At 59.9% G+C, this 19,437-nt stretch overlaps 1 protein-coding gene across 6 annotated transcripts in view; it reads left to right on the forward strand.

Annotated features, from left to right (window-relative positions):
* Nucleotides 1-19,437, forward strand: part of NAV1 (neuron navigator 1) — a 75,522-nt gene that overhangs the window by 15,514 nt on the left and 40,571 nt on the right. For all 6 annotated transcript variants that reach the window (XM_065038258.1, XM_065038260.1, XM_065038259.1 and 3 more), the window contains exon 4: nt 560-1,285. In XM_065038258.1, coding sequence (XP_064894330.1) covers nt 560-1,285 — 726 coding nt within the window. The remainder of the gene's footprint in view (nt 1-559; nt 1,286-19,437) is intronic.

Raw genomic sequence — 19,437 nt, forward strand, 5'->3', positions numbered from 1 at the left:
TCCCGCACGGTCTTTGTGTCTTGGGGTCCCGCACGGTCTCTCTGTCCCGGGGTCCTGCACGGTTCCGGGGTCCCGCACGGTCCCAGGGTCCCGCACGGTCTCTGTGTTCCGGGGTCCCGCACGATCTCTCTGTCCCGGGATCCTGCACGGTCTCTGTGTCTCGGGGTCCCGCACAGTCCCGGGGTCCCGCACGGTCTCTGTGTCCCGGGGTCCCGCGCGTTCCCGCGCTCAGCTCTGCACGTTCCCGCCGGCGGCGCGCGCCCCCGCCTCGCCCCGCCCCGCGGCGCGCGCCCCCTCCCCTCTCTCCCTCCCCGCCGCGGGCGCGCGCGCCGCGCCCCGCCCCCTGCCCGCGCCAGCCGGGCGCGGAGGAGGGCGGGCCCTTTTTGTTTGCCCCTGACATTCCGCTGGTTCGCAGTGTCCCGCCGGCGGCGGAGAAACGAGGTGGGGCCGTGCCGCTCACCCCCCTATCTCCTCCCCGTCCCGCTCCGCCCCGGTGGGGCGGGCGCTAACGGCGCTTCTCTCTCTCTCTGTCTCGCCCGGTGTGTCCTCGGTGCCGCAGCAACAGCAGCAGCGCCCGGCGGGTTAAATGGTTGCAGCGCGGGGATGCTGGGGAGCAACCTCAAGAGCCTTCCCGACGTGGAGCTGGGCGAGGAGGAGCGCGGCTACCGGCGGGGCCCCGACGGCGGCGCGGTGATGCCGAAGCGGGCGAAGTCGGCGGCGGCACCGGCGGCGCCGCGGGGCGCGGAGCTGCGCGTCTTCAAGGCGAGCAGCGCGGAGGGGCGGCTGCCGGCCGGCTCCAACCTGCGCAAGCAGAAGTCGCTCACCAACCTGGCCTTCCTCACCGACGCCGAGAAGAAGCGGCAGCTCTACGAGCCCCGCTGGAGCGACGACATGGCCAAAGCGACGGCAACGGGGGCGGCGGCGGGGGGAGGCGGCCGGGGCGGCGGCGGCCCCCGCGGCCGGGAGGCGCCCGCCATGTCGCGGAGCTTGTCCCGCTCCGAGCACTCGCTGCTGTCGCCGCGCCCCGCCGGCCCCGCCAAGCCGCCGCCCGCCGGCAAGCCCAGCCGCATCCCCCGCGGGCCCTACGCCGAGGTGAAGCCCCTCAGCAAGGCCCCCGAGGCGGGCGGCGGCGGCGGGGGCGGCAAGTGCGACGACGAGCTGCTGGGCGGGAAGGGGCCGGCGGTGGCGGCGGGCGCGGAGGAGAAGCCCTACCTGAAGGTGGACCCCGAGCTGGTGGTGACGGTGCTGGGAGACCTGGAGCAGCTGCTCTTCAGCCAGATGTTGGGTGAGTGTGGCCGTGGTGCCCGCTGGTCTTGGTGTCAGGGGATGGGGACACGGCAGGAGTCCGGCTGTCTGGGGCGTCGTGGCTTTGGACACCCCAAGGAGGAAACGTGCTGGATGCTGCGTGGGTGTCCCCTGCCGAGGGTGAAGGCGAAGGGATGCTGAGGGTGAAGGTGAAGGGATGCAGACAGGGACGGTGCCATCGGCCAGCCTGAGGGCCAGCATGCAGTCTCCTCTCGCCCTGGCTCCAGGCTCCTCGTGAGGAGGAATTACAGGTGGCGGTCGAGCTCGTCCTCCCCCATGTGTCTTCTTAATCCCCCTGGTCTCTACACCCTGCCAAAGACCATGGGGGTTGCCCAGCTGGGTGCTGTGGCCACCCCTCGCCATGGGGTGGCTTGCCTCAGGATTGACCTTGGCCGCTCTCGCCGGGAGGCAGCTGGTTGAGGTGCTGTGTGTGGGGTCCGTGAGCTGATTGTGTTTTGGGCAGGAGGCTTCAAATGCAGAGCTCCTCCAGGTCTTGGGCTCCGGCTGAAGAGCCTCCTTCAAGGATGCTGCTGCAGGGTTTGTGTGAGTGGGTTTCATCCTGTGCCCACAGGCATCTTGCTATCCTGGCGGGTTTGGTCCCCAAGTCCATGCGGCCGAGAGCTCGTTGTGTGCATGGTGGGTTTTCATCAGAGCATCAAGTGCTGGCCCCTGGCGCCAGCCGTGCCTCTGATCTCGGGTCCCGCTGTCTCCCTCGTGGACCGTGGGTCTCAGTGCAGCGTGCCCAGCCCTTGTGTTTCCCTCGCGGCCGCGTGCTGATCTCTAGGAAACCACAGAGCCCTGGGAGCCTCTGCTTCTCATTGACACCCGCTCTCCCCTGCATCCCAACCGGCAGCGCCTGCAGGCTCAGCTGGGCAAGGACCATGTGAGGCTTGTAGCTCCAAAGAGCTCTGTTTGGTCTGTTCAGTGTAAGAAGGTGGCAAACGACCTCTGCACGGTGTTCCCGGTGCCTGAGCTAGCTGGGTTTTAAGCCTGGTGGCTGCTGGCAGCGGGAGCAGCTGTACAGACAGGGCTGAGAGCCTTGGTGTGTCCTGTCTGTTTTGGTTCCCTGCCTGGAACCCCCTTTTGGGTGGCCAGGGGCTTTTCTAGCGCTTGGAGAGCTGGTTTGGGGTGCCTTTTCCCAGCTGTGTGTGAGCAGAGCTCTGCCGGACAGAAAGGAGAGAGATTCACCCCAGCTGGGGGCTGTGGGGGAGGTTTGGAGAGGTGAAGCGAGCTGGAGTTCGTGCCAAAGTCAGGCTCCGTCCGGTAAAGCCGTGCTTGCTGAGCCCAGTTCCCTGCTGCACACCCTACCGCTCGAGGAGCCTTCAGGGCATCACAGCCCCTGCTCCGGTGCAGGGCTCTGGCACAATGTGCACGGTGTGTGCTGGCACACGGGCTCGGAGCCACCCAGACCATTGCTCTTGGCCATGCACGGCCACGGGCGCAGCAGCGGTGTGTGTGCCCTGCCTCATCCCCTCCCCGGCTAGAGCATCCCGGGGCTGGCTGGGGCTGTGCAAGCAGCTTGTGGAAAGCCCCAGGGTGAGCTCAAGGCGTGGGCAGGCAGAGCGTGAGGATGAGCAGGCTGGACACGTGGGGTCGGCCTTGCAGTGGGGTGTGTGGGGGCTCAGGCTGCCCTGTGGTCGCACAACTGGGCTCATGGACATCCATCCTCAGCCCCAGTGCCGGGGTAACACTAGGTGCCGTGGGAAAAGGGCAGGATTGCGGGAGGATTGGTCACTCGTGGGACTAACAGACCCACTGGTGTCGGTATGTCTGGGGGGACTTCAGTGTCCCCTGTGATGCTCTGCTCTTGGATGGGGGTTTCCTCAGCACCCCTGAGGGAAATCCTTGCAGCTTCCCTGGGGGTACGGGACTGGCCCACGTGGGAGTGACTGCTGGTTTGTGGCAGTTGCTGGAGTACCGGAGATCCTGCCCGCGGGACAGGGACCTGTGCCCATGCTGAGGAAACCACGGCTTGCAGAAGTGTCCCCAACACCTGCTTTGGTTTCTGGGGAGGCTGCCCGGCCCCTGCCTGCATCAGCGCCTGCTTTGGGGCTGCAGGGCTGACCTTGACCTTGGGAGGTGCTGAGTTCCCTATGGACTGCGCTTACCATCAGAAACCTTGATCATCTGGCCTGTGAGGGCCAAACTCTGCTGGATCTGTCCTCTGAACCCCCCTGATCTGTGTATTTGCTGAAACAGGTCATTTTCCAAGGTGTGCGGACCGCTGAGCTTCCTGCAGTGGGGACCGAGGGCCACGTTGGGACAATGCCTGGGGTGGACAGGGCAGGAGCTTGACTCCGGTGGAATGTTTCTTTCCTTCCATGGAGGAATGTTTCTTTCCTTCTCACTCTCATGGAAGTTGTGCTGTTGAGTCACACCTGCTTCACCAAGCTAGCTGTGACCTGGCACGTCCGTGACAGCCCATGTGGTGGGGATGCTGACAGAAGCTTGGGGATGTGCAAAGAGGGAACAGCGTCACTGTGGTGGTGGCTGCTCCGTCACTTTGTGTGTGCTGGCAGCAGAACCGTGGCTGGACCACGCTGAGCTTCTGGTCCTGACCCATTTGCTTGTCGCCTGGTGCGATGCAGGCAGGTGAAACCTTCTCCAGAGTGACAGTGCCTTCCACAGCCTCACTGCTCCAGGGCGAGGTTGTGCCCATGGTGGGGACAGACCCAGATGGGATGGGATCCCACTTGCTCAGGAGAGTGGGCTTCATGTAGGCTGGTGAGTGGGGCCAGCAGAGGGACTTTCTTTGGCTGCTACAGGGATGCTCGGGAGGGAGGGATGGTTCCTCTGCCATTTTCATGGATCCCTTTGTCAAGTGCAACCTCAACCTGAGCTGTTTTCCTGTGTCTTGTGGAGGACACCCCATCCAGAGTGGCAGGAGAAGACCTACAAGCTTGGTTTGTGCTGGGAAGAGCGAGCTGGGAGCATCTACGGATCTCATTGTCCTTGAAGTGCTGAGCTGTGTGAGAAGCCGGTGCTGGCTCTGCCTGACCCGAGCTCCGGCTGCATCGCCACGCGAGGCCTCGCAGAGCCCTCGTGCGTCTCTGGTCCCCGCACCTGGGTGCTCATCTCCACCTGCCAGGAGCACACCCAAGCCTCTGCTAGCCAAAAATATAGTCTATTTAGTAGTGGCCAGATGTTACCTCTCATTCGCTTGCTGCCGCTGTGTCATCCGTTTGATGGCACCGAAGCCTTTGTAGAGCTGCTGGAGATGTAACCACGTTTAAAGAGAGCAGCCTGCGCAAGATGGGAGAGGTCGCTGGGCCGCAGCAACCACATGTGCTTTGTAGAGGCTATTTCCATCGCCCAAATTACACATTTCACGTCAACCAAAGACCGAGGCTCCTCATCAAAGCTGGCTGGCAGCTGAGGTTGCTAATTACACCAGTGCCCGGGCAGGGGATGGAGGGTACAGAGGGCGTATGGCCAGCTTGCTGTGCAAAGCTCACCCCGCCCATCTCCACCCGCGGCGGACACGAGTGTGCAGGTGCCGAGGTGCATACGGGCTGCAAGCGGGTTCGTTAGCACCGGAGAGCGGTGCCCGGCATGATTGCTGCTCTTACCTATTGTCCCCAGAGCGCCTCTGCGATCCTGCAGTTACTTTCTGCAGCCATTTGCTTGGCCATCTCTTGCTGGATGTGCCTCTTAAGTGGCTGCTAATGGGCATAAGCGAGCGAGCAGCGAGTGTTGTGTGGGCCAGAGCCCAGGTGGACGCATGTGGTCCCGGGGGGATGGTGTTCCCTGAAATGCTCGCTGCAGGGGCCTCTGCAGCCCTGCCCAAGGCCACAGGTGCAACCATAGCCCATCTCAGCCCTTGGGCGCAGCGGGTGGCAATGCCACCGTCCCTGAGCGGCACAGCAGGGACATCCGCGCTGGGCAGGACGTGCCGCAGGGACCGGGATCCTCCGCGGTGCGACCGCAGGCAGGGCAGAGCCCGGCTGTGCCGAGGGCCAAGGCGCTGGTACCCGCAGATGGGCTTCTGTGGGGAATGGAGCTTCTCGTCTCGTCTGACTGTGGGCAGGTTAGAAAGAAAGCACAGCGGAGGAAAGATGCTCGGCTGGTGTCTGACACATCCCGTGCGAGCGCATTCCCAGCTCCGGTGGAGACGGTCTCACCAAGGAGATCTCTGCTGAGGACATTCTCTCCTGGCCAGGCACACGGACTGGGATTAAAAGGAGCATCTCTGCCCCGCGGCGTTCCTGGCTGTTTAATTAAGCACTAACGGGCCAGTCACAGCGCTGGGCAGCAATCACCAGGCTGCCTGGCAGGAGAGTGTAAGGAGGTCAGAGACCAAGTAGCTCTTCGCAGCGAGGGGAGCGGGTTATTGCCTCATAAAGCGATGCAACTGTCCCAATGTCACTATCACGCTAAGGTTATTCCTCTCCTAAGGGCCCTGTGTGATGAGGTTGTTGGGATGGGGATTTATTTCTCTCTGGTTGCAGAGCTGGGGTAGGGGTGAGGAGAAAGGGGAGAGGTCCATGGTCATGTTGCTGCTTCCAGTCTGTTCCTGGGAGCCGACAGTGATACGTCTCCTTTCTCCTGCTGTGGTGAGTGGGGAGAAGGTCTGGAAATGTGATCCAGGAGCCCCAGGGCTTTCTGCTGAAGCTCTTTGGGATGGGCCATGTTCCCACTGATGATGGCAGTGCAAAAAGTGCTTAAAAAAATTAAATCCAAATTTGTCTTTCAAAGTTTCCCATGGAAAAGTGTCAGAGCACTCGAAGGTGAAATTATTTGGGCTTGCACTGCTGAAACAAATTCCTCCCCCAGAGAGCCTCAAAATTGCTGTTCAAATGGGGCTTTCCCTGTGTCTTGGCCCCAAATCCAACGTTTGTCCACTGAGGAAATATGTAAATGAATGCAAAATTCTCTGGAATTCTGGAAATACTGTTTGGGATCTGCTGGTGGGATGTGACCACAGTGGGGCCTGGGCCATGTCCACCCAGAGCACCTGTTGGGGCCTCTGGGTGGTTTGCTTGAGCAGAAGCGAATCCTCAGGTCCTGCCGGGTCCAGGTGGCTCCTGAGCAACATGCTTCCAGCTTGGGTGGCACTGGGGGAACTGGTGGCAGCTTGAGCTCCTTCTGGAGAGTCTGTTCCTGATGGCCTGTGTCCCCAGCTTTGGGTCTTTGGCTTATGCTGTGGCACATGTCTCTGTGCCCACAGCCCTATACTGGCACCAGTCCCCTCTGCCACCGCCCTGTTACATGGTGTGGGTTACAAGCTCGTTCCCTTCGTGTGCAACCTCTTATGGTGCCAAACACCAATGTCCCCGCTCCTCCCTGCCCACGGTCACTCGAGCATCCGAGGACAGCGCTTGGCTGGTGCTTGTGCTTGCTGCCCAGGAGGATTTGTTCCAGCTTGGTGCGGAGCCAGAGCCTGTGCCCTGTGAGGTGTGTCACCTGTGAGTGACACCAGCCTCTAGTGCCAGTCCGGCTGCCGTGGCCAGCGTGTGCTTCCCGGCTGAGCCACGGGCCTGCCCGGGGGACCAGCAGGTTTTCTGTGATCTCGGGGTCAGCTCACACCTGGCTCTGCGATGTCCAGCAGACCTGGTGACATATCCTCTGAATTTGTCACTTGTTTGGTCCAGAGCATCCTTTGGGCCACCTTGTTGCCCCTGCGTGTGCGGTGGCAGCGATGTCCCGGGGCCGTGTGCATGTGCAGTGTTTCTGGTACTGGCGGCAGCTGCGGTTGGAGCCCGGCAGTGAAGCTGCAGCTCTGCATCTGCTCGCTGGGTGCAGCGGGGACGGCTCCGTCCAGCTGGGGTGACTCAGTCCTTGTCCTCCCCAGGCTTCACACCTTGAGGGTGTCTCGTATGGGGCCATGGGGTTGCAGGGTGTGGGAGATCAGACACGGTGTGATTCTGCCATGTCCCCTACCCTGCAAAGTCACGTCCTCCTCCGGGTGCGTGAAGCGGCTGTCCCGGGGGAGCGTGGGGAGGGGTTGCCGGTTCCCGGCTGGGCAGCGGTGAGCTGGGGCGGGCAGAGGAGGTGCGAGGCGCGGAGGTGGGCGCAGGAGCGGGGCTCTCCCACGCTGCTGCATTGCAGCTCGGAGCCGAGGAGCCGAGCGCGGAGGGGAGCTGGGAAGGCAGGGGATGCTGCATTGCAGGGCTGAGATTAGACGCTGTGCAAATGGAGATGTGCCTGTGTCGAGGCGGGTGTGACACTGAAGAGCAGCGCCTGGTGTGCCTGCTGATCTGCTCGTCTTTCCTCTAATCCATTTCTTCCACGTTTTGTTTTGCTCGAGTGTTTCTTTCGTTCCTTACGCTGGTATTTGCCTTGTCCAATTGAGGCAGTAATGTATTTTTTATTAATTCAGGAGAAGCGCCGAGATTCATCTCCCGCTGGAAGGAGCTGCTGGAAGCCGTGCCGGGGAGCTCAGCACAAGCGCCGTGTGGCTGGGCAGGGGTTTCCTCGCTCCCCGGAGCAGCCTTGTGGCAGGGAGGTGGCTCAGAGCCTCGTGGCCCCGGCGCAGGGCCCGGCACGGCGGGTGAGCTCGCTGGAGCTGCCGTCGGGGCACGTGCCCCCACGCTGCCCTGCCAAATGCAGCTGCGTCCTGCAGCAGGGACACGTGTCTGCACCTTCAGCGACGTGGGAGCGCAGCAGCGCTGCAGTGAGCGCGGGGTTTCCCACAACTACCCAGTGTAGGCATCGGTGATGCTTACTCACTCCACATCCCGCTCTGGTTTCGTGTCAGCCTCGTTATCCCTGTCCTAGAGCCCTCCTGCTCGTCAAGACGTGAGCACGTTGCAGCCCTCCCCTGCCCAACGTACCTGCAAGGGCCTGTCCCGAAGTATCCCCCTGAAATTACAGAAGGAATTATGGCAAATCCAGGAATTAGCTCCTGAAGGTGTCGAGGCAGGGCTGCTCTGTCCTCACGGTTCCCCAGGCCGGATCTCACCTCGTGGCAGTGTCGATAAGGGCAGGATGGCGAGATGGCCAGGATGGACCTTCCAGAGGGGACCCAGGAGGTGACTTGCCGTCGGGAGCTGGAGCTGAGGGTTTCGTGCGGTGCTCGCGGAGCCGCGGTTCCCTCGGCAGGTTGCGAGCCTGCCTCGCAGCCACAGGTGACGCGCTGGGAGCGCCGGGCTCCGTGCCAGCTCCCCTGCTCGCCAGCCGGCTGGCCACGGGTGGGAACCTCTCCTGCTCGGCGAGCTGGAAGGACGGCTCCCGGCCAGGGTCCTCTGCAGCCTGGGGAAGCTGCCGGAGGTTGTGGTTGTTCTCGTGCGAACCAGGAAAATGGGAAGAGCCTGTGGTGTGTGAGCTGGAGGGGGAGATGTCGCAACTGCAGCATAGCAGAGGGGTAGCACTGCGCCTTTAGCACCAGGGAAAGGCTGAACTGCTTTTATTTCTAGTGCCAGCCCATGTGTTTGGGATCTGGGGTTGCTCCATGTCCCACCTCTGCACGTTTTGTCACCAGGTGTGACATGACAAAGCTGGCAACAAGACCCTGCAACTAGACAAGCTTCTTCAATAGCACTCTGATGAAATGCAGCGTCTTGGCTAAACCCTGTCCTTACTGGCCGTACTGGGAGCCCAGCCTGGCTAAAGCTGAGCTTTTGTGAAGCTTACACCTCCGCGCTTTGTCAGTGGGACTGAAATGTCCCCAGTGGTGGCCCTGTCCCTGTCCCAGCCCCAGCGCTGGGCAGCCTGGCTCTCCTGAGCAGCCGTGGAGCACGTTCAGAGCTGTGACTCAGGTACAGCTCGTCGCTGGCTATTTATAGCCCTGCGAGCTCTCGGCATCGCCGTGGGCTGGCAATAATTTACTGATGAGGCACTTCTCAAAATCACGCGTCCCTCACCCACGCGCAGTGCCGGTGTCTCAGGCTTCCCGCATCTTGGTGTCAGGTACATCTTGGTCCTATGCCAGCCCGGATTGACACAAAAAGGAGTTTACCCCGGTGTTTTTTCCAGCCTGGGGGGCTGGGTAGCACAGCTGCGTGGCCCTGTCCTTGGCAGGACACTGTCAGCCTGCTGTGGGGAGCTTGGTGGGACCATAAAACCCCCCTGATGGAGAACAACCCTTCCCTTTGGCAGCCCGGTGTGTGGGAGATGTGGGTGCTGGTGGGGAGGGATGTGCTTGGGGAGCAGCGCAAAGGAACCTGCTGTTCAGGCTGGGGCCTGCGATGTTGAAACTCATCTCTGTATCGAACCCCTCAGGCTGGAAGCGTTAGATGCTGCCGGGGTTTTTCCAGTTCGCTTTATCTCTGCTTTGGCATTATATTTCCAAGCTGATGCAAACAAGTGGAAGAGCAGATAGCGGCTAATTCGCATTGATTGCCGTGGTGTGGGAGCTCCCCGAGGTGAGCCGGGGCTGGCAGAAAACACCACGGGCCATTCCATGGGGTGAGCGTGTCCCTTCCCGGCCACTTCCCGGTCTGGTGCCGCAGGGACACGCTGTCACCTCGCGGGTCCCCGCTCCCACATCCCGAGGCTTCTCCCAACTTTGGAGACAGCTTTGCCGTGTCCACCGGCGCAAAGGAACCCGGAGCTGGGTAAGGCAGGGGTGTTCAGGCGGGCTGCGAGGTGGGGGCACTGCTTTGTGAGGTGGGGGACAGCTGAGTGTGCCCCCACGTTAAAACCAGGAGGAGAGGCGTTGACAGATCGTGGCTGGGACCTGGGACTGGGTGGTTCTGCTGGTGCGGACACCGTGAGCGGAGGACCCACGGCCGCCTAGTCGTGGCCTTTTGCAGACGCCTTGTTTAACCTCCTGCCTTTCACTGCACCAAGCGACAAAACAGCCCCAAACTCCCAATGTGCAGAACAAAAGCAAGGGAAATAATAAATTCCATCTTCCTCCCCATCCCAGCAGGGAAGACGGACAGACAGCGTCCTGGAAACGCTGCTGGGAGCGCGGAGAGGCGTGTGCTGATTCCCAAGGTGGCATCACAACACAGCCGGGCTCCGCTGGGCCTGGTGTGGCCACAGATCGAGAGGTGGGAGCGGATTGAGTCTGGCTGTGCTGGCGCTGCTGTCCTGTCCCACCGGCCAGCAGCCATGGGGAGTCAATGGGGACAGGCTGGGAACTTTTCTCTGGTGCTGCTCCAGCCCCTGATGTGGTGGAAGGTGACTGCTGTGTGCTCTGCATCTCCCACAGACCATGGGTTCATTTAGAAATTGGAGGCACCCTGGACTGGCCATGCGTTGCACATCGGGAGCAGAGGTACCAGGGTGCTGGTAGTGGTGGCTTCTCTCCCAGATAACGAGCACGTAGACTTGGCATGGGGTTAAAATCCTGCTCAGCCTGGAGAATGTGTTGTGCGATTGCTGACCAAGGGAAAGCGCCGGCATTTGCCTGACTCCAGCCGCAGACCTGAGTCTTTTGTGCCTCAGACCATGCATAGCTGGGGGCTCACAGATCGTCAGCGCGTTGTCTTTTGGCAAATTCCATTTTGATGGCTCACCTTGGGTTGATTTGAGGGTGGATGTGTCACTGTCTGGGCCTCCTGTCTCCCGCTGTCGGGTGCTTAGATGCATCCAAAAGCTGGCTGCATCCTGACCCCACAGCGTCCAGAGCAAACCCTGCATCTCCTGCTCCTCGTCCTGCACCAGCGAGGGGTCCTGTCCCCGTGGTGTCACAGCCTTGGTCCCAGAGTACAAGAGTCACAGCCCATCGTGTCACCATCCCCAGCCAGCACAGCCGCAAGAGAGCTGTTACAGCCGGACATATCTACAGCCTCCCTACAGCTGTTCAGCTTCCCCTCGGAGTCCAGAATATCCCCCAGCGGTTTCAGGGATGCGGGAGGGACAGAGTTGGTGTCCTTCAATACTCCAGGCTGGGCACAACAGCATTTGGGGATGGATTCACCAACAGACCAAGACCGTCTGTATGAGCAGGAACATCTGGAAGAGACGCTCAGGCAGCAGCACCTTCAACCATCTCATTCTCATTTCCCTGAACCCTTTCAGCTTGTGCTTTCGCTGTGCTGTGCCAAACGGCATCCTGGTGCTGCCGGAGCACTAATATCCATCATCCGGCCGCGGTCTGTAGAGCGCTCAGAAATTTTGTGCTATTTTCAGTTAGTTTTCCAAGTCGAGCTTATTGGCTCGTGGGCATCTGTTCCCAGATGGAGAACATGTGGCCGGTGCCTGTGTGGGGAGGGGAGCAGCCCCGCTCATAAGGCAGCATGGGGGACGAGCGAGGGAATCTCTTCTGGAGCCTGCGAGATGCTTTTGGGGCTGTGCAGAGTTGGGCCCGGAGGTTGGGATTTTAACGCTGCTCCGAAACCCCTCTGCAAGCAGAATGTGCGTGGCGGCGTTGCTTGCGGTGGGAGGTCGCTTATCTGATGCTTATTAGTCGTGGGGAAAGTACAGGAACCTGGGGGCAGGATTAACTCTCAGCTCAGCTGCTGTTTGCACTGCTGTGTGCTTCCCAGCCCTGCTTACTTTTGAAAGTGAATAGTAAGTAATACATTTTCCGGGGTGATTTTCTCAGCAAATAGTCACTGTGCTAAAACCGAGGAAGCTCTCGGGGTCCTGAAAACCTCCCCGCCTTGAACAGGCTGCGTGAGCGCTGGCTGAATGTGACGGCACGGAGGGATGGGAGAAAACCCAGAGCTCCAAATCAAAAGTACATTTGCAAAGCAGCTTTTCCAGCCTGGCGTTCCCAAGTGGAGCACGTTAACGCGGCCGTGCTGCTTTCCAAGCCCAGCAGTGACCAGCGGGGCGAAGCCGCTTTCCCTCTGCTCTGTGCTCGGTTTGCTCGTCGTTGCATTCAGGGGCCAGAGGTGCCGATTTGTTTTGTTGCTAAGCTTCTCGTTCCCTTTGTGGGAATAAAGCAAATTTTGTTTGGTTGGGATTCTCTATAGCTTCAAAGACGAGTCAAATCTGGGTTGCCAGCTTCTTTTTGTATTGCAAGAGATGCCTGTTTTCCATCGCAAACCATCCATGTTTTGCAGCTCAATAGCACATCCTAGACAATGGCTTTAGAAATCAGACGCCTGCATTCTGGACCCACGGCGCTGAGGCGATGCCAAGCGGCGCAGGGGGTGCCAGAATTCGTGCACATGGGGAGAGAGAGAAGCAGGAGGAAGAAAAACTTGCTCCGATGGGATGTTTCCAAGGAGATCATGGTAATGATCTTCCATTTCCATATAGCTTTTCATCCCCTTGCGGGGTGTTCTCTCTCGTGAGCAGACGTTACATGTGCGGAGAGCGCAGCAGCCATCCGTACAACGCATGGTGCAGTGGAGAGGATCAACCCCTGAAGCTGTGGAGACACCTGGGGACACTTGGGGACACAGGACGCCCCCACCCCTCGGGCAGCACCTGTGTTTGGTGTCCGTGGCCACTGGGCACAGCACACTGGTGTAGGGAGCGACCTTGCCGCTGAGTAACGGCATCTGGGAACGTCTCGGTCCTTCCCCAGGGCAGTGTCACGAGTGGGACGTGTCACACCAACCGGTGTCCAGCTCCGTGCTGTGGCCAGACACGCTCTGGCGCTCGGCTCATCAGAGCGAGAGCCCCGTCACGAGCTGCTCCGTTCTCCGCAATCTGAGCTGGGGATGAGGATCAGTGCCGGAGCAGCATCCCACACCGACACGCAGGGTGGTTTTCCTGGCTCATCCATCCCTTTTCCCCCTGTTCAGGCTGGCTGGGGGAGCTGTGTTAGCCTGGGGGGGTGCAGGGCTCTGCAGAGCGTCAGGAGGTTGTTAATATATGATATTCCCTCGTCCTTGTGAGCCCCTCTTGCTTTCCAAGAGGAGGAAGCAAACCCGAGCTCTGCTTCTCCCCTGCGCGGAGATGGGTTTGCAAAACCCACAGTTTCTTCCGCTTTTTTTTTGTTCTCTCCTCTTTTCCTGCCCCAGAATTTTTCCCTGGCTTGATGAATTTTTAAACAAAACCATGGTGAGGAGAGAACAGGAGAGAGCGGGGGAGAAATCCCAGGAGAGGACATGGGGATAAGTCCTATTTTCAAAACCAGAGTGATTTCAAGTGGAAGTGAAAGTTTAGGGTGTGTTTTTCATTTTAAAATTCCAACTAATTTTAAGTCACTTTATTGACAGGAGGAAGTAAATTTCCTAATGCTCTTTTTAATAAACCTCAGTTTTACAAGTAGAAGCTGGTTTTGGAAAAATACCGTGGAAATATGGAAGCAAAAGGCGACTGCTGTGCCCTTTAATTCCTGCCTCCCTGTGACGGGGGTCAGTGCCCCCAGAGGTGGGGGCTGAGGCTTGGGGGGGGACAGCCCCCCCGCTGATGCCTCCAGGTGCTTGTCCGTCTGTCCGTGTACAGACGCCTGTACACGAGGGCAGATGTGGTTCCCTGCCCATTCACACAGGGCACTGAGCACCCATGAGCACTGGGTGCAACGGGCCAGAATTCGGCCCAAATCGGAGCCCCCTTGCTCTTTGCCTTCTGGCTGGAGGGACCAGTTGATAATGCTGAGGAAGATGAAGGAGACAAGAGGGAGCGGGGGGACGGCGAGCGGCGGTGGGGCAGGCGAGGGGACTCGCATCACCAGGGAGCCCCCAGTCTCCTCACTGGGAGGGCTCATCCTGCCCCATAAGCCGGGTTTATGGCTGGTGCTGCTGCTGGCACTTCTGTCCTGGAAAAGTCATCCGCAGAGATTGAATTGGTGATGCAGCCGTGCGATACTGTGGACGCTTTCTGTGTGTGTGTTGTCCCCTGCAGAAATCTACCCCATCCCATCCCATCCCATCCCATCCCATCCCATCCCATCCCATCCCATCCCATCCCACCGCTGTTCTGGCCAGGCGGGTTTCTCACAGCTGTCAGCTTGGCAGGTAGATTGAGCGCTGTTAGGAAAACAGCTTAAATCCATCGCCTGTACATTTTGCAGAGCAGGGAGATCTTCTAGCAGATCTCATTGTGTTTCATACTGGAGCAGAATAAGAAACACTTTATGATAATTTTTTCAATGACTTTCCAATTTTTTTTCCTTGGTAAGCTGTCTGCAATCACTTACAGTGTTCCTGAAGGGATTAATTACCCTCTGGAGCTCATTGTGTGCATTTCATATTCAGAACCGTTGGATGCAATGCCTGGCTTGGATCGAGCGGGGGGTCACATGGTGTTTCTTTTTTCATCCTTTTCCCCCTGTTCTGTTCTATGTGTCGGGCTCCTGGGGTGCGCGCTCCCCGTTGCCTATTCGGTGGTCGCTTGGTTCATACGCCGCTCGTGATCACATCTGCCTTCCTGCCCCGCGCTCCTTTGTCAGGGGGAAGCGCAGCCAGGAGAAGACAAATCGCTTCCTTGTTTGAGTGACTTTTGGCTGATGTTTCCCCCCAAGCCGCGGTGTTGGCTCGGCTTTGCCGGCAGCGGTCGCGGCTCCGGGCTGCGCATCGTCAGTGCTTGGACGGGCCCCCGGAGCAAATGTGGGGAGAAGAGCCCAAAGCACATTGCAGCGCTGCTTCCCACGGCGGAGAGGGCTCGTCCAGCGTTGAGTGGAGGTGGGACATCTTGGAGGGGATAAATCCCAGCTGTGGTGCTGGGGAGACCCCACCGCGCCATCCTCAGAGGGTCACGTCCCCGGGAGGACGCTGCCTGCGGCACAGCCATGCGCTTGAGGCTTTGGCGGTGCAGGGAACAGCATTGTCTCCAGCCCGGCGGGGGGATCCCGAACCATCCAAGCCGGGGTGTGCAACTCGGCGTGCTCTTGGCATGCTCACGCGGTTCCTGCAGCACGCAGGGATGGGGTTTGTTGTTGCACAGGGCTCTGGGGATGAGCGGGAGCGGCCGCTCTCCCGTTTAACGCCGGAGCGAGCTGATGTGCCTGGGGGCTCGTGGCTGCCGTCACTGCACGTCACTCAGCCCTTGGTGTTGGCAGATGCGTGGCGAGGGTGTCAGCGGGAGCCGGCGCTCAGTGGAGAGCTGGGATGCCCCACTGAAATCCCTCCTGTTGGTGCCAATGCCATTTTCAGAGCCTTTTCCCCCCTGCCCGTCCCTGGCACTGCCAATCGTACAGTAAAACTTGCACTCACAGCAGTTCTTGGCGTTGAGTCCTAAAGCATCTGAGTCCCTCCCCTCACCAGGCTACCTCATCCCACCTCTGGGCAGGGGCCCTGGAGCTCTTGGTTCCTGTGGGCTGCACGGGGGGCCCGGGGGACAAACGCAGGACATTGGTGTGTCACTGTGAGAGCCATCGACCCTCCTGCTGCTGTTCCATCTATGGGAGGGCACTGCAGGTTTGCTTTGAGGTGAACGTCAGCTTGGCAGCTGCTGGGGCAGAATGAAGGGATCCCAAAACGCATGATGTGCGCATCGGTCCTCAGCCCTGCCTGGGCTGCTATTGCAGATGTTGCCACGATTTTCAGGGGGTGAATCTTGCCCCAGTGCTTGGTAAGACCAGCACCCCCAGACCTCCCAGCAGTGCTCACCGGGGACCGCAGGTGGAGGGTGACCCTAAGCCTCGCACGGTCCCGGTGCTCGCAAGGCAGGGACTGGTTTCTGGCTCTCCACAGGCTGCTGCGCCCGGTGCCAGGGTGAATTTGGCACCTGGCCGTCCTGCGAGGCTGGGCCGGGGGACAAGAAAGGCTGAGCCCTCCCTACTACCCGCGCCGCAGGCAGGAGATTCAATTACCCCCACGCTCGCACAATGGCCATTTATCTCCGGGAGCAAAACCCTGGTAACCGTCAGGGCAGAGCGTGAAGGGCTGATTAGGGCTGTGCGGGGAAGGGCGCCGGGGTCGCGTGCAGGCACTTCCCTTCCCATTTCCAGGGCTTTCCATGGTAATGGCTCCTATTTTCCTCCGTTGTTAGGACGTCACTCACACGCGGCTCAAACAACATCTGTCAAAACATGTCGCCCCCCGTCCTTGGGGCTCCTGGGGAAGAGGGATCCGTTGGCCCCGTAATGAGCCTGGCATCAATTAATCATCAGCCTTAAAAATTAGCATCGTGGCAGCGCATGTTGGAGGGAAACGATTCCCCAGATGGAAGCAAAAATAGCCTGGGTTATCTCCCTGCTCCCGCGGGAGGTGGTAACAATAGATCCACTAACGAGGCTGGAACTCGTTTAAGCTGGGTTCACCCCCCTGGGCTGGGGAGCCGGAGATGAACTGCCTCCTGCCCTGGCTCTTCTCTCGAGGTGCACTTGGGGACCCCCTCGTGCCGTGGTCTGGTCCAGCCTGCAGCCAGGGCTGGTGTCCCTGGGGGCTGGTGTCCCCTGGGCTTTGCAGAGAGCCCGGGTTGAGCTCTGAGCCCCTTCCCAAGCTGGGGTTTGGGGGAGCAGCACCGCAGGGATCTTGTCACTCTGGAGCGCAGGGTGTTCGTCCCGGGGCAGTGCGGCTGGGTCGGGATGGGGGTTCAGCCGGTGCCTCGGGGACACGTCCTGCTCCGGGCGGGCTGTCCCTCAATCCTCTCCAGCTCTGAGCAGCGCCGGTGCCTGCGGCAACTTGGCGAGTACCTTGCCAGCTCTGATGTTCAGGAGCTCAGCAATGGGCTGAGGGTCTCCAGAGACCCCCTGTCTGGGAGGTGATTGGGCACCTTCCCTGGAGGTTCACGGTGACCTGGGCTCTGTGACGGTGCCGTGCTGGCATTTCGCACGCTCCCAGGCAAGCTGTCACCCAGGTAAGCTGTCACCCAGGTGAGCTGTCACCCAGGTGAGCGGCTCTGCTGCCTGTAGCCCCCTGCAGTTTGGGTTTCCCACCCCTGTCACTTGTCAAGGCAAAGAGCCTCCAGCGCCGGCTGCGTTTTGGGTCCTTCCTGGTGGTTCTGATAAGCCACCCGGTGCAGAGCAGCTCTGCAGGCTGCGCTGGCGCGGGAGCCAGGGAGGACATTTTGCATTCTTGCTGGAGACACACGAGGGCTCTTTGGCTGATCTGGTGATGGACAGACAGACCAAGTGTCTACCAGAGCCCAGCTGAGGCCGGGGAGAATTGTGTTTGCAACGCATTGCTCTGCACAAAGCTCGCAGTCACAAGGCGAGGGGGACAAAAGGCTCCCTGTTCGCTCCGTCCCAGTGGGTGCAATTCCAACAGTTAAAAAGCAAATGTGAGTTGTTTGTCTCTCTGAATATAAAGCTTCACCAAGCATGGCCGTGTTCTGGCTGGGAATGGGGAGTTTGGCTCTGCTAATGACTCTGTTTTCTTTGCAAAATGGAGCCAACTCGAGCCAAGAGCTGCCTGGCCGGGCCCTTCCCCGCCGACCCTGGTATGGGGACGTGGGCTGGGGAGGGGATGGGCTCCTGGGGTTGATAAACACCCTTTCAGCCAGGCCTGGGTGCCCAGCAGAGAGCAGGGCAGGGATGAGCATGGGGCCGCTGCCTGCCGTGCTCCAGGGGGTGATGGCCACCCCTGAGCATCCTGCTGGTGTCCAGCATCTTCCATGCCCGAGGAATCCAATGTTCTCAGAAACAGGAGCCCCAGACTGAGTGGAAGGGCTCCCTTAGGTCGTCAGGTTTGCTGATTTGGGGCATGTGATGATCCTTGTGGGTCCTTTCCAACTCAGGACGCTCTGTGATCCTATGATCTGAGTGCGTGTCCAAGGGCTGCTGTCACAGATTGGGTTGCTCTTGCTTTGTGTCACTCCTCACCTGTGTTTGGGTGGCTGTCCTGCTCATGCGAGGGCCTGTGAATCCCTGTGGTGCTGGGTTTTCACCTGGCTTTGTATTCCCAGACCAACTGGAGAAAGAAGGAGATGAGTGCACGCAGTTGGGGGTGGAATGGTGCCGTCGTACCAGCGATGTGCCTGGTCCTGGGCAGCTGGTTGTGCTGGGGAAGGGACAGGCGGTCGTGAAGCTGCTGCAGGACCTGGGGGCAAACACGAGTCCGGGGGGAGTGACTGCAAACCACGTGCTGCACCCGGGGTTGGAGCACGGACACAAACCCACTGTCTCCATGGAGAATCCTCAGCGATAACGGGGCGGTTGCAACGGTGGCAGCGCCTGATGTGGAACAAGCGCTGTCTGTGGCCCCTGTGTGTGGCTCCTGGGGGGCACGTGGTGTGTAACCCCCACGTTTGTAGCAGCCGAGCTGTGCTGGGCACAGCCCGTGGGCTTCTGAGGGGTGTCTGAGGGACCTGGGGGGTTCAGGGGCTGAGGGGAGACCTTCTGATCTCTGAACTGCCTGAAAGGAGCTTGGAGCCAGGGGGGTCGGGCTCTGCTCCCCAGGAACAAGCGCCAGGAGCAGAGGAAACGGCCTCAAGTTGCGCCAGGGGAGGTTGAGGTTGGACCTTGGAACAATTTCTTCCCCAAAGGGCTGTGGGGCATTGGAACAGGCTGCCCAGGGCAGTGCTGGAGTCACCATCCCTGGAGGGCTGGACAGACGGACATGAGGTTCTCAGGACATGGGGCAGGGACAGGGGTGGGGAACAGTTGGACTGGATGATCTTGAGGGTCTCTTCCAACCAAAATGATTCTGTGATTCTATGTTACTCTCATCTCCCTCCCACCAGTGGCTTTTGCTGTCTGAGTCCATGTTGCTGGAAAACCTCAGTGTGGGTGTAAAGACGTTATTGCACCACATCTGCCCTTCCCTGTGACCCTGTGCACACAGCGGGACTTCCTGGGAAAGCTGCTGCCGTGCGATGCTGGCACCATGAAATCAGGCAAAAGGCCTTGCTTTGGGAAGGGAATACTCAGCCAGTATGGGGAAGAAGGTCACCCAGTGTCCCCTCATGGAAGCAGATTCCCAGGGAGTGCTCCAGAGCCGACTGCAGCCAGCGCTCCTGTCCCTGTCACTCGATGGTCTTGAGGGTCTCTTCCAACCAAAATGATTCTATGGTCTCCACTCTCACCCAAGGGTGTCCCTCCTCCCTGGCTGCTTCTGCATTCGCCCCGCGTCCCCCTTGGCTCGCTCACTCTCTGGGCTGTGGGGGTTTGGAGGAGGGTTGTGCACATCAGGTGAGGGTGGTTGTGGAAGGAAGGAGGTGGCCGTGACTGGCTGTCAATCCCCTGCCCTGTGTCACGCTGTGGGGTCCCTGCTTGCTCCTCAAGTCACAGCCAGAAGCGAGCGCAGGATTCTCCCTGGGATGGGGGTTGGTGACGTCCCCAGATGTAGGGCACATCTGGAGGGCACCGAAGCAGTTAAGTGAAGGGCTGATTTGTGCTAGAAAAACCCGCAGTTCCTTCCTTTGATCCTCTGAATCAGCCCATTGCCTCCGTGGTATAAAGCCCCATTTATCTCTGCTCTTCCCAGTAAGTTCGAAGGCGGTCGCGGCTCGTGGCTCCTC

Source organism: Columba livia, chromosome 22 (genome assembly GCF_036013475.1).
Source record: "Columba livia isolate bColLiv1 breed racing homer chromosome 22, bColLiv1.pat.W.v2, whole genome shotgun sequence".
Classification (NCBI taxonomy): Eukaryota; Metazoa; Chordata; class Aves; order Columbiformes; family Columbidae; genus Columba; species Columba livia.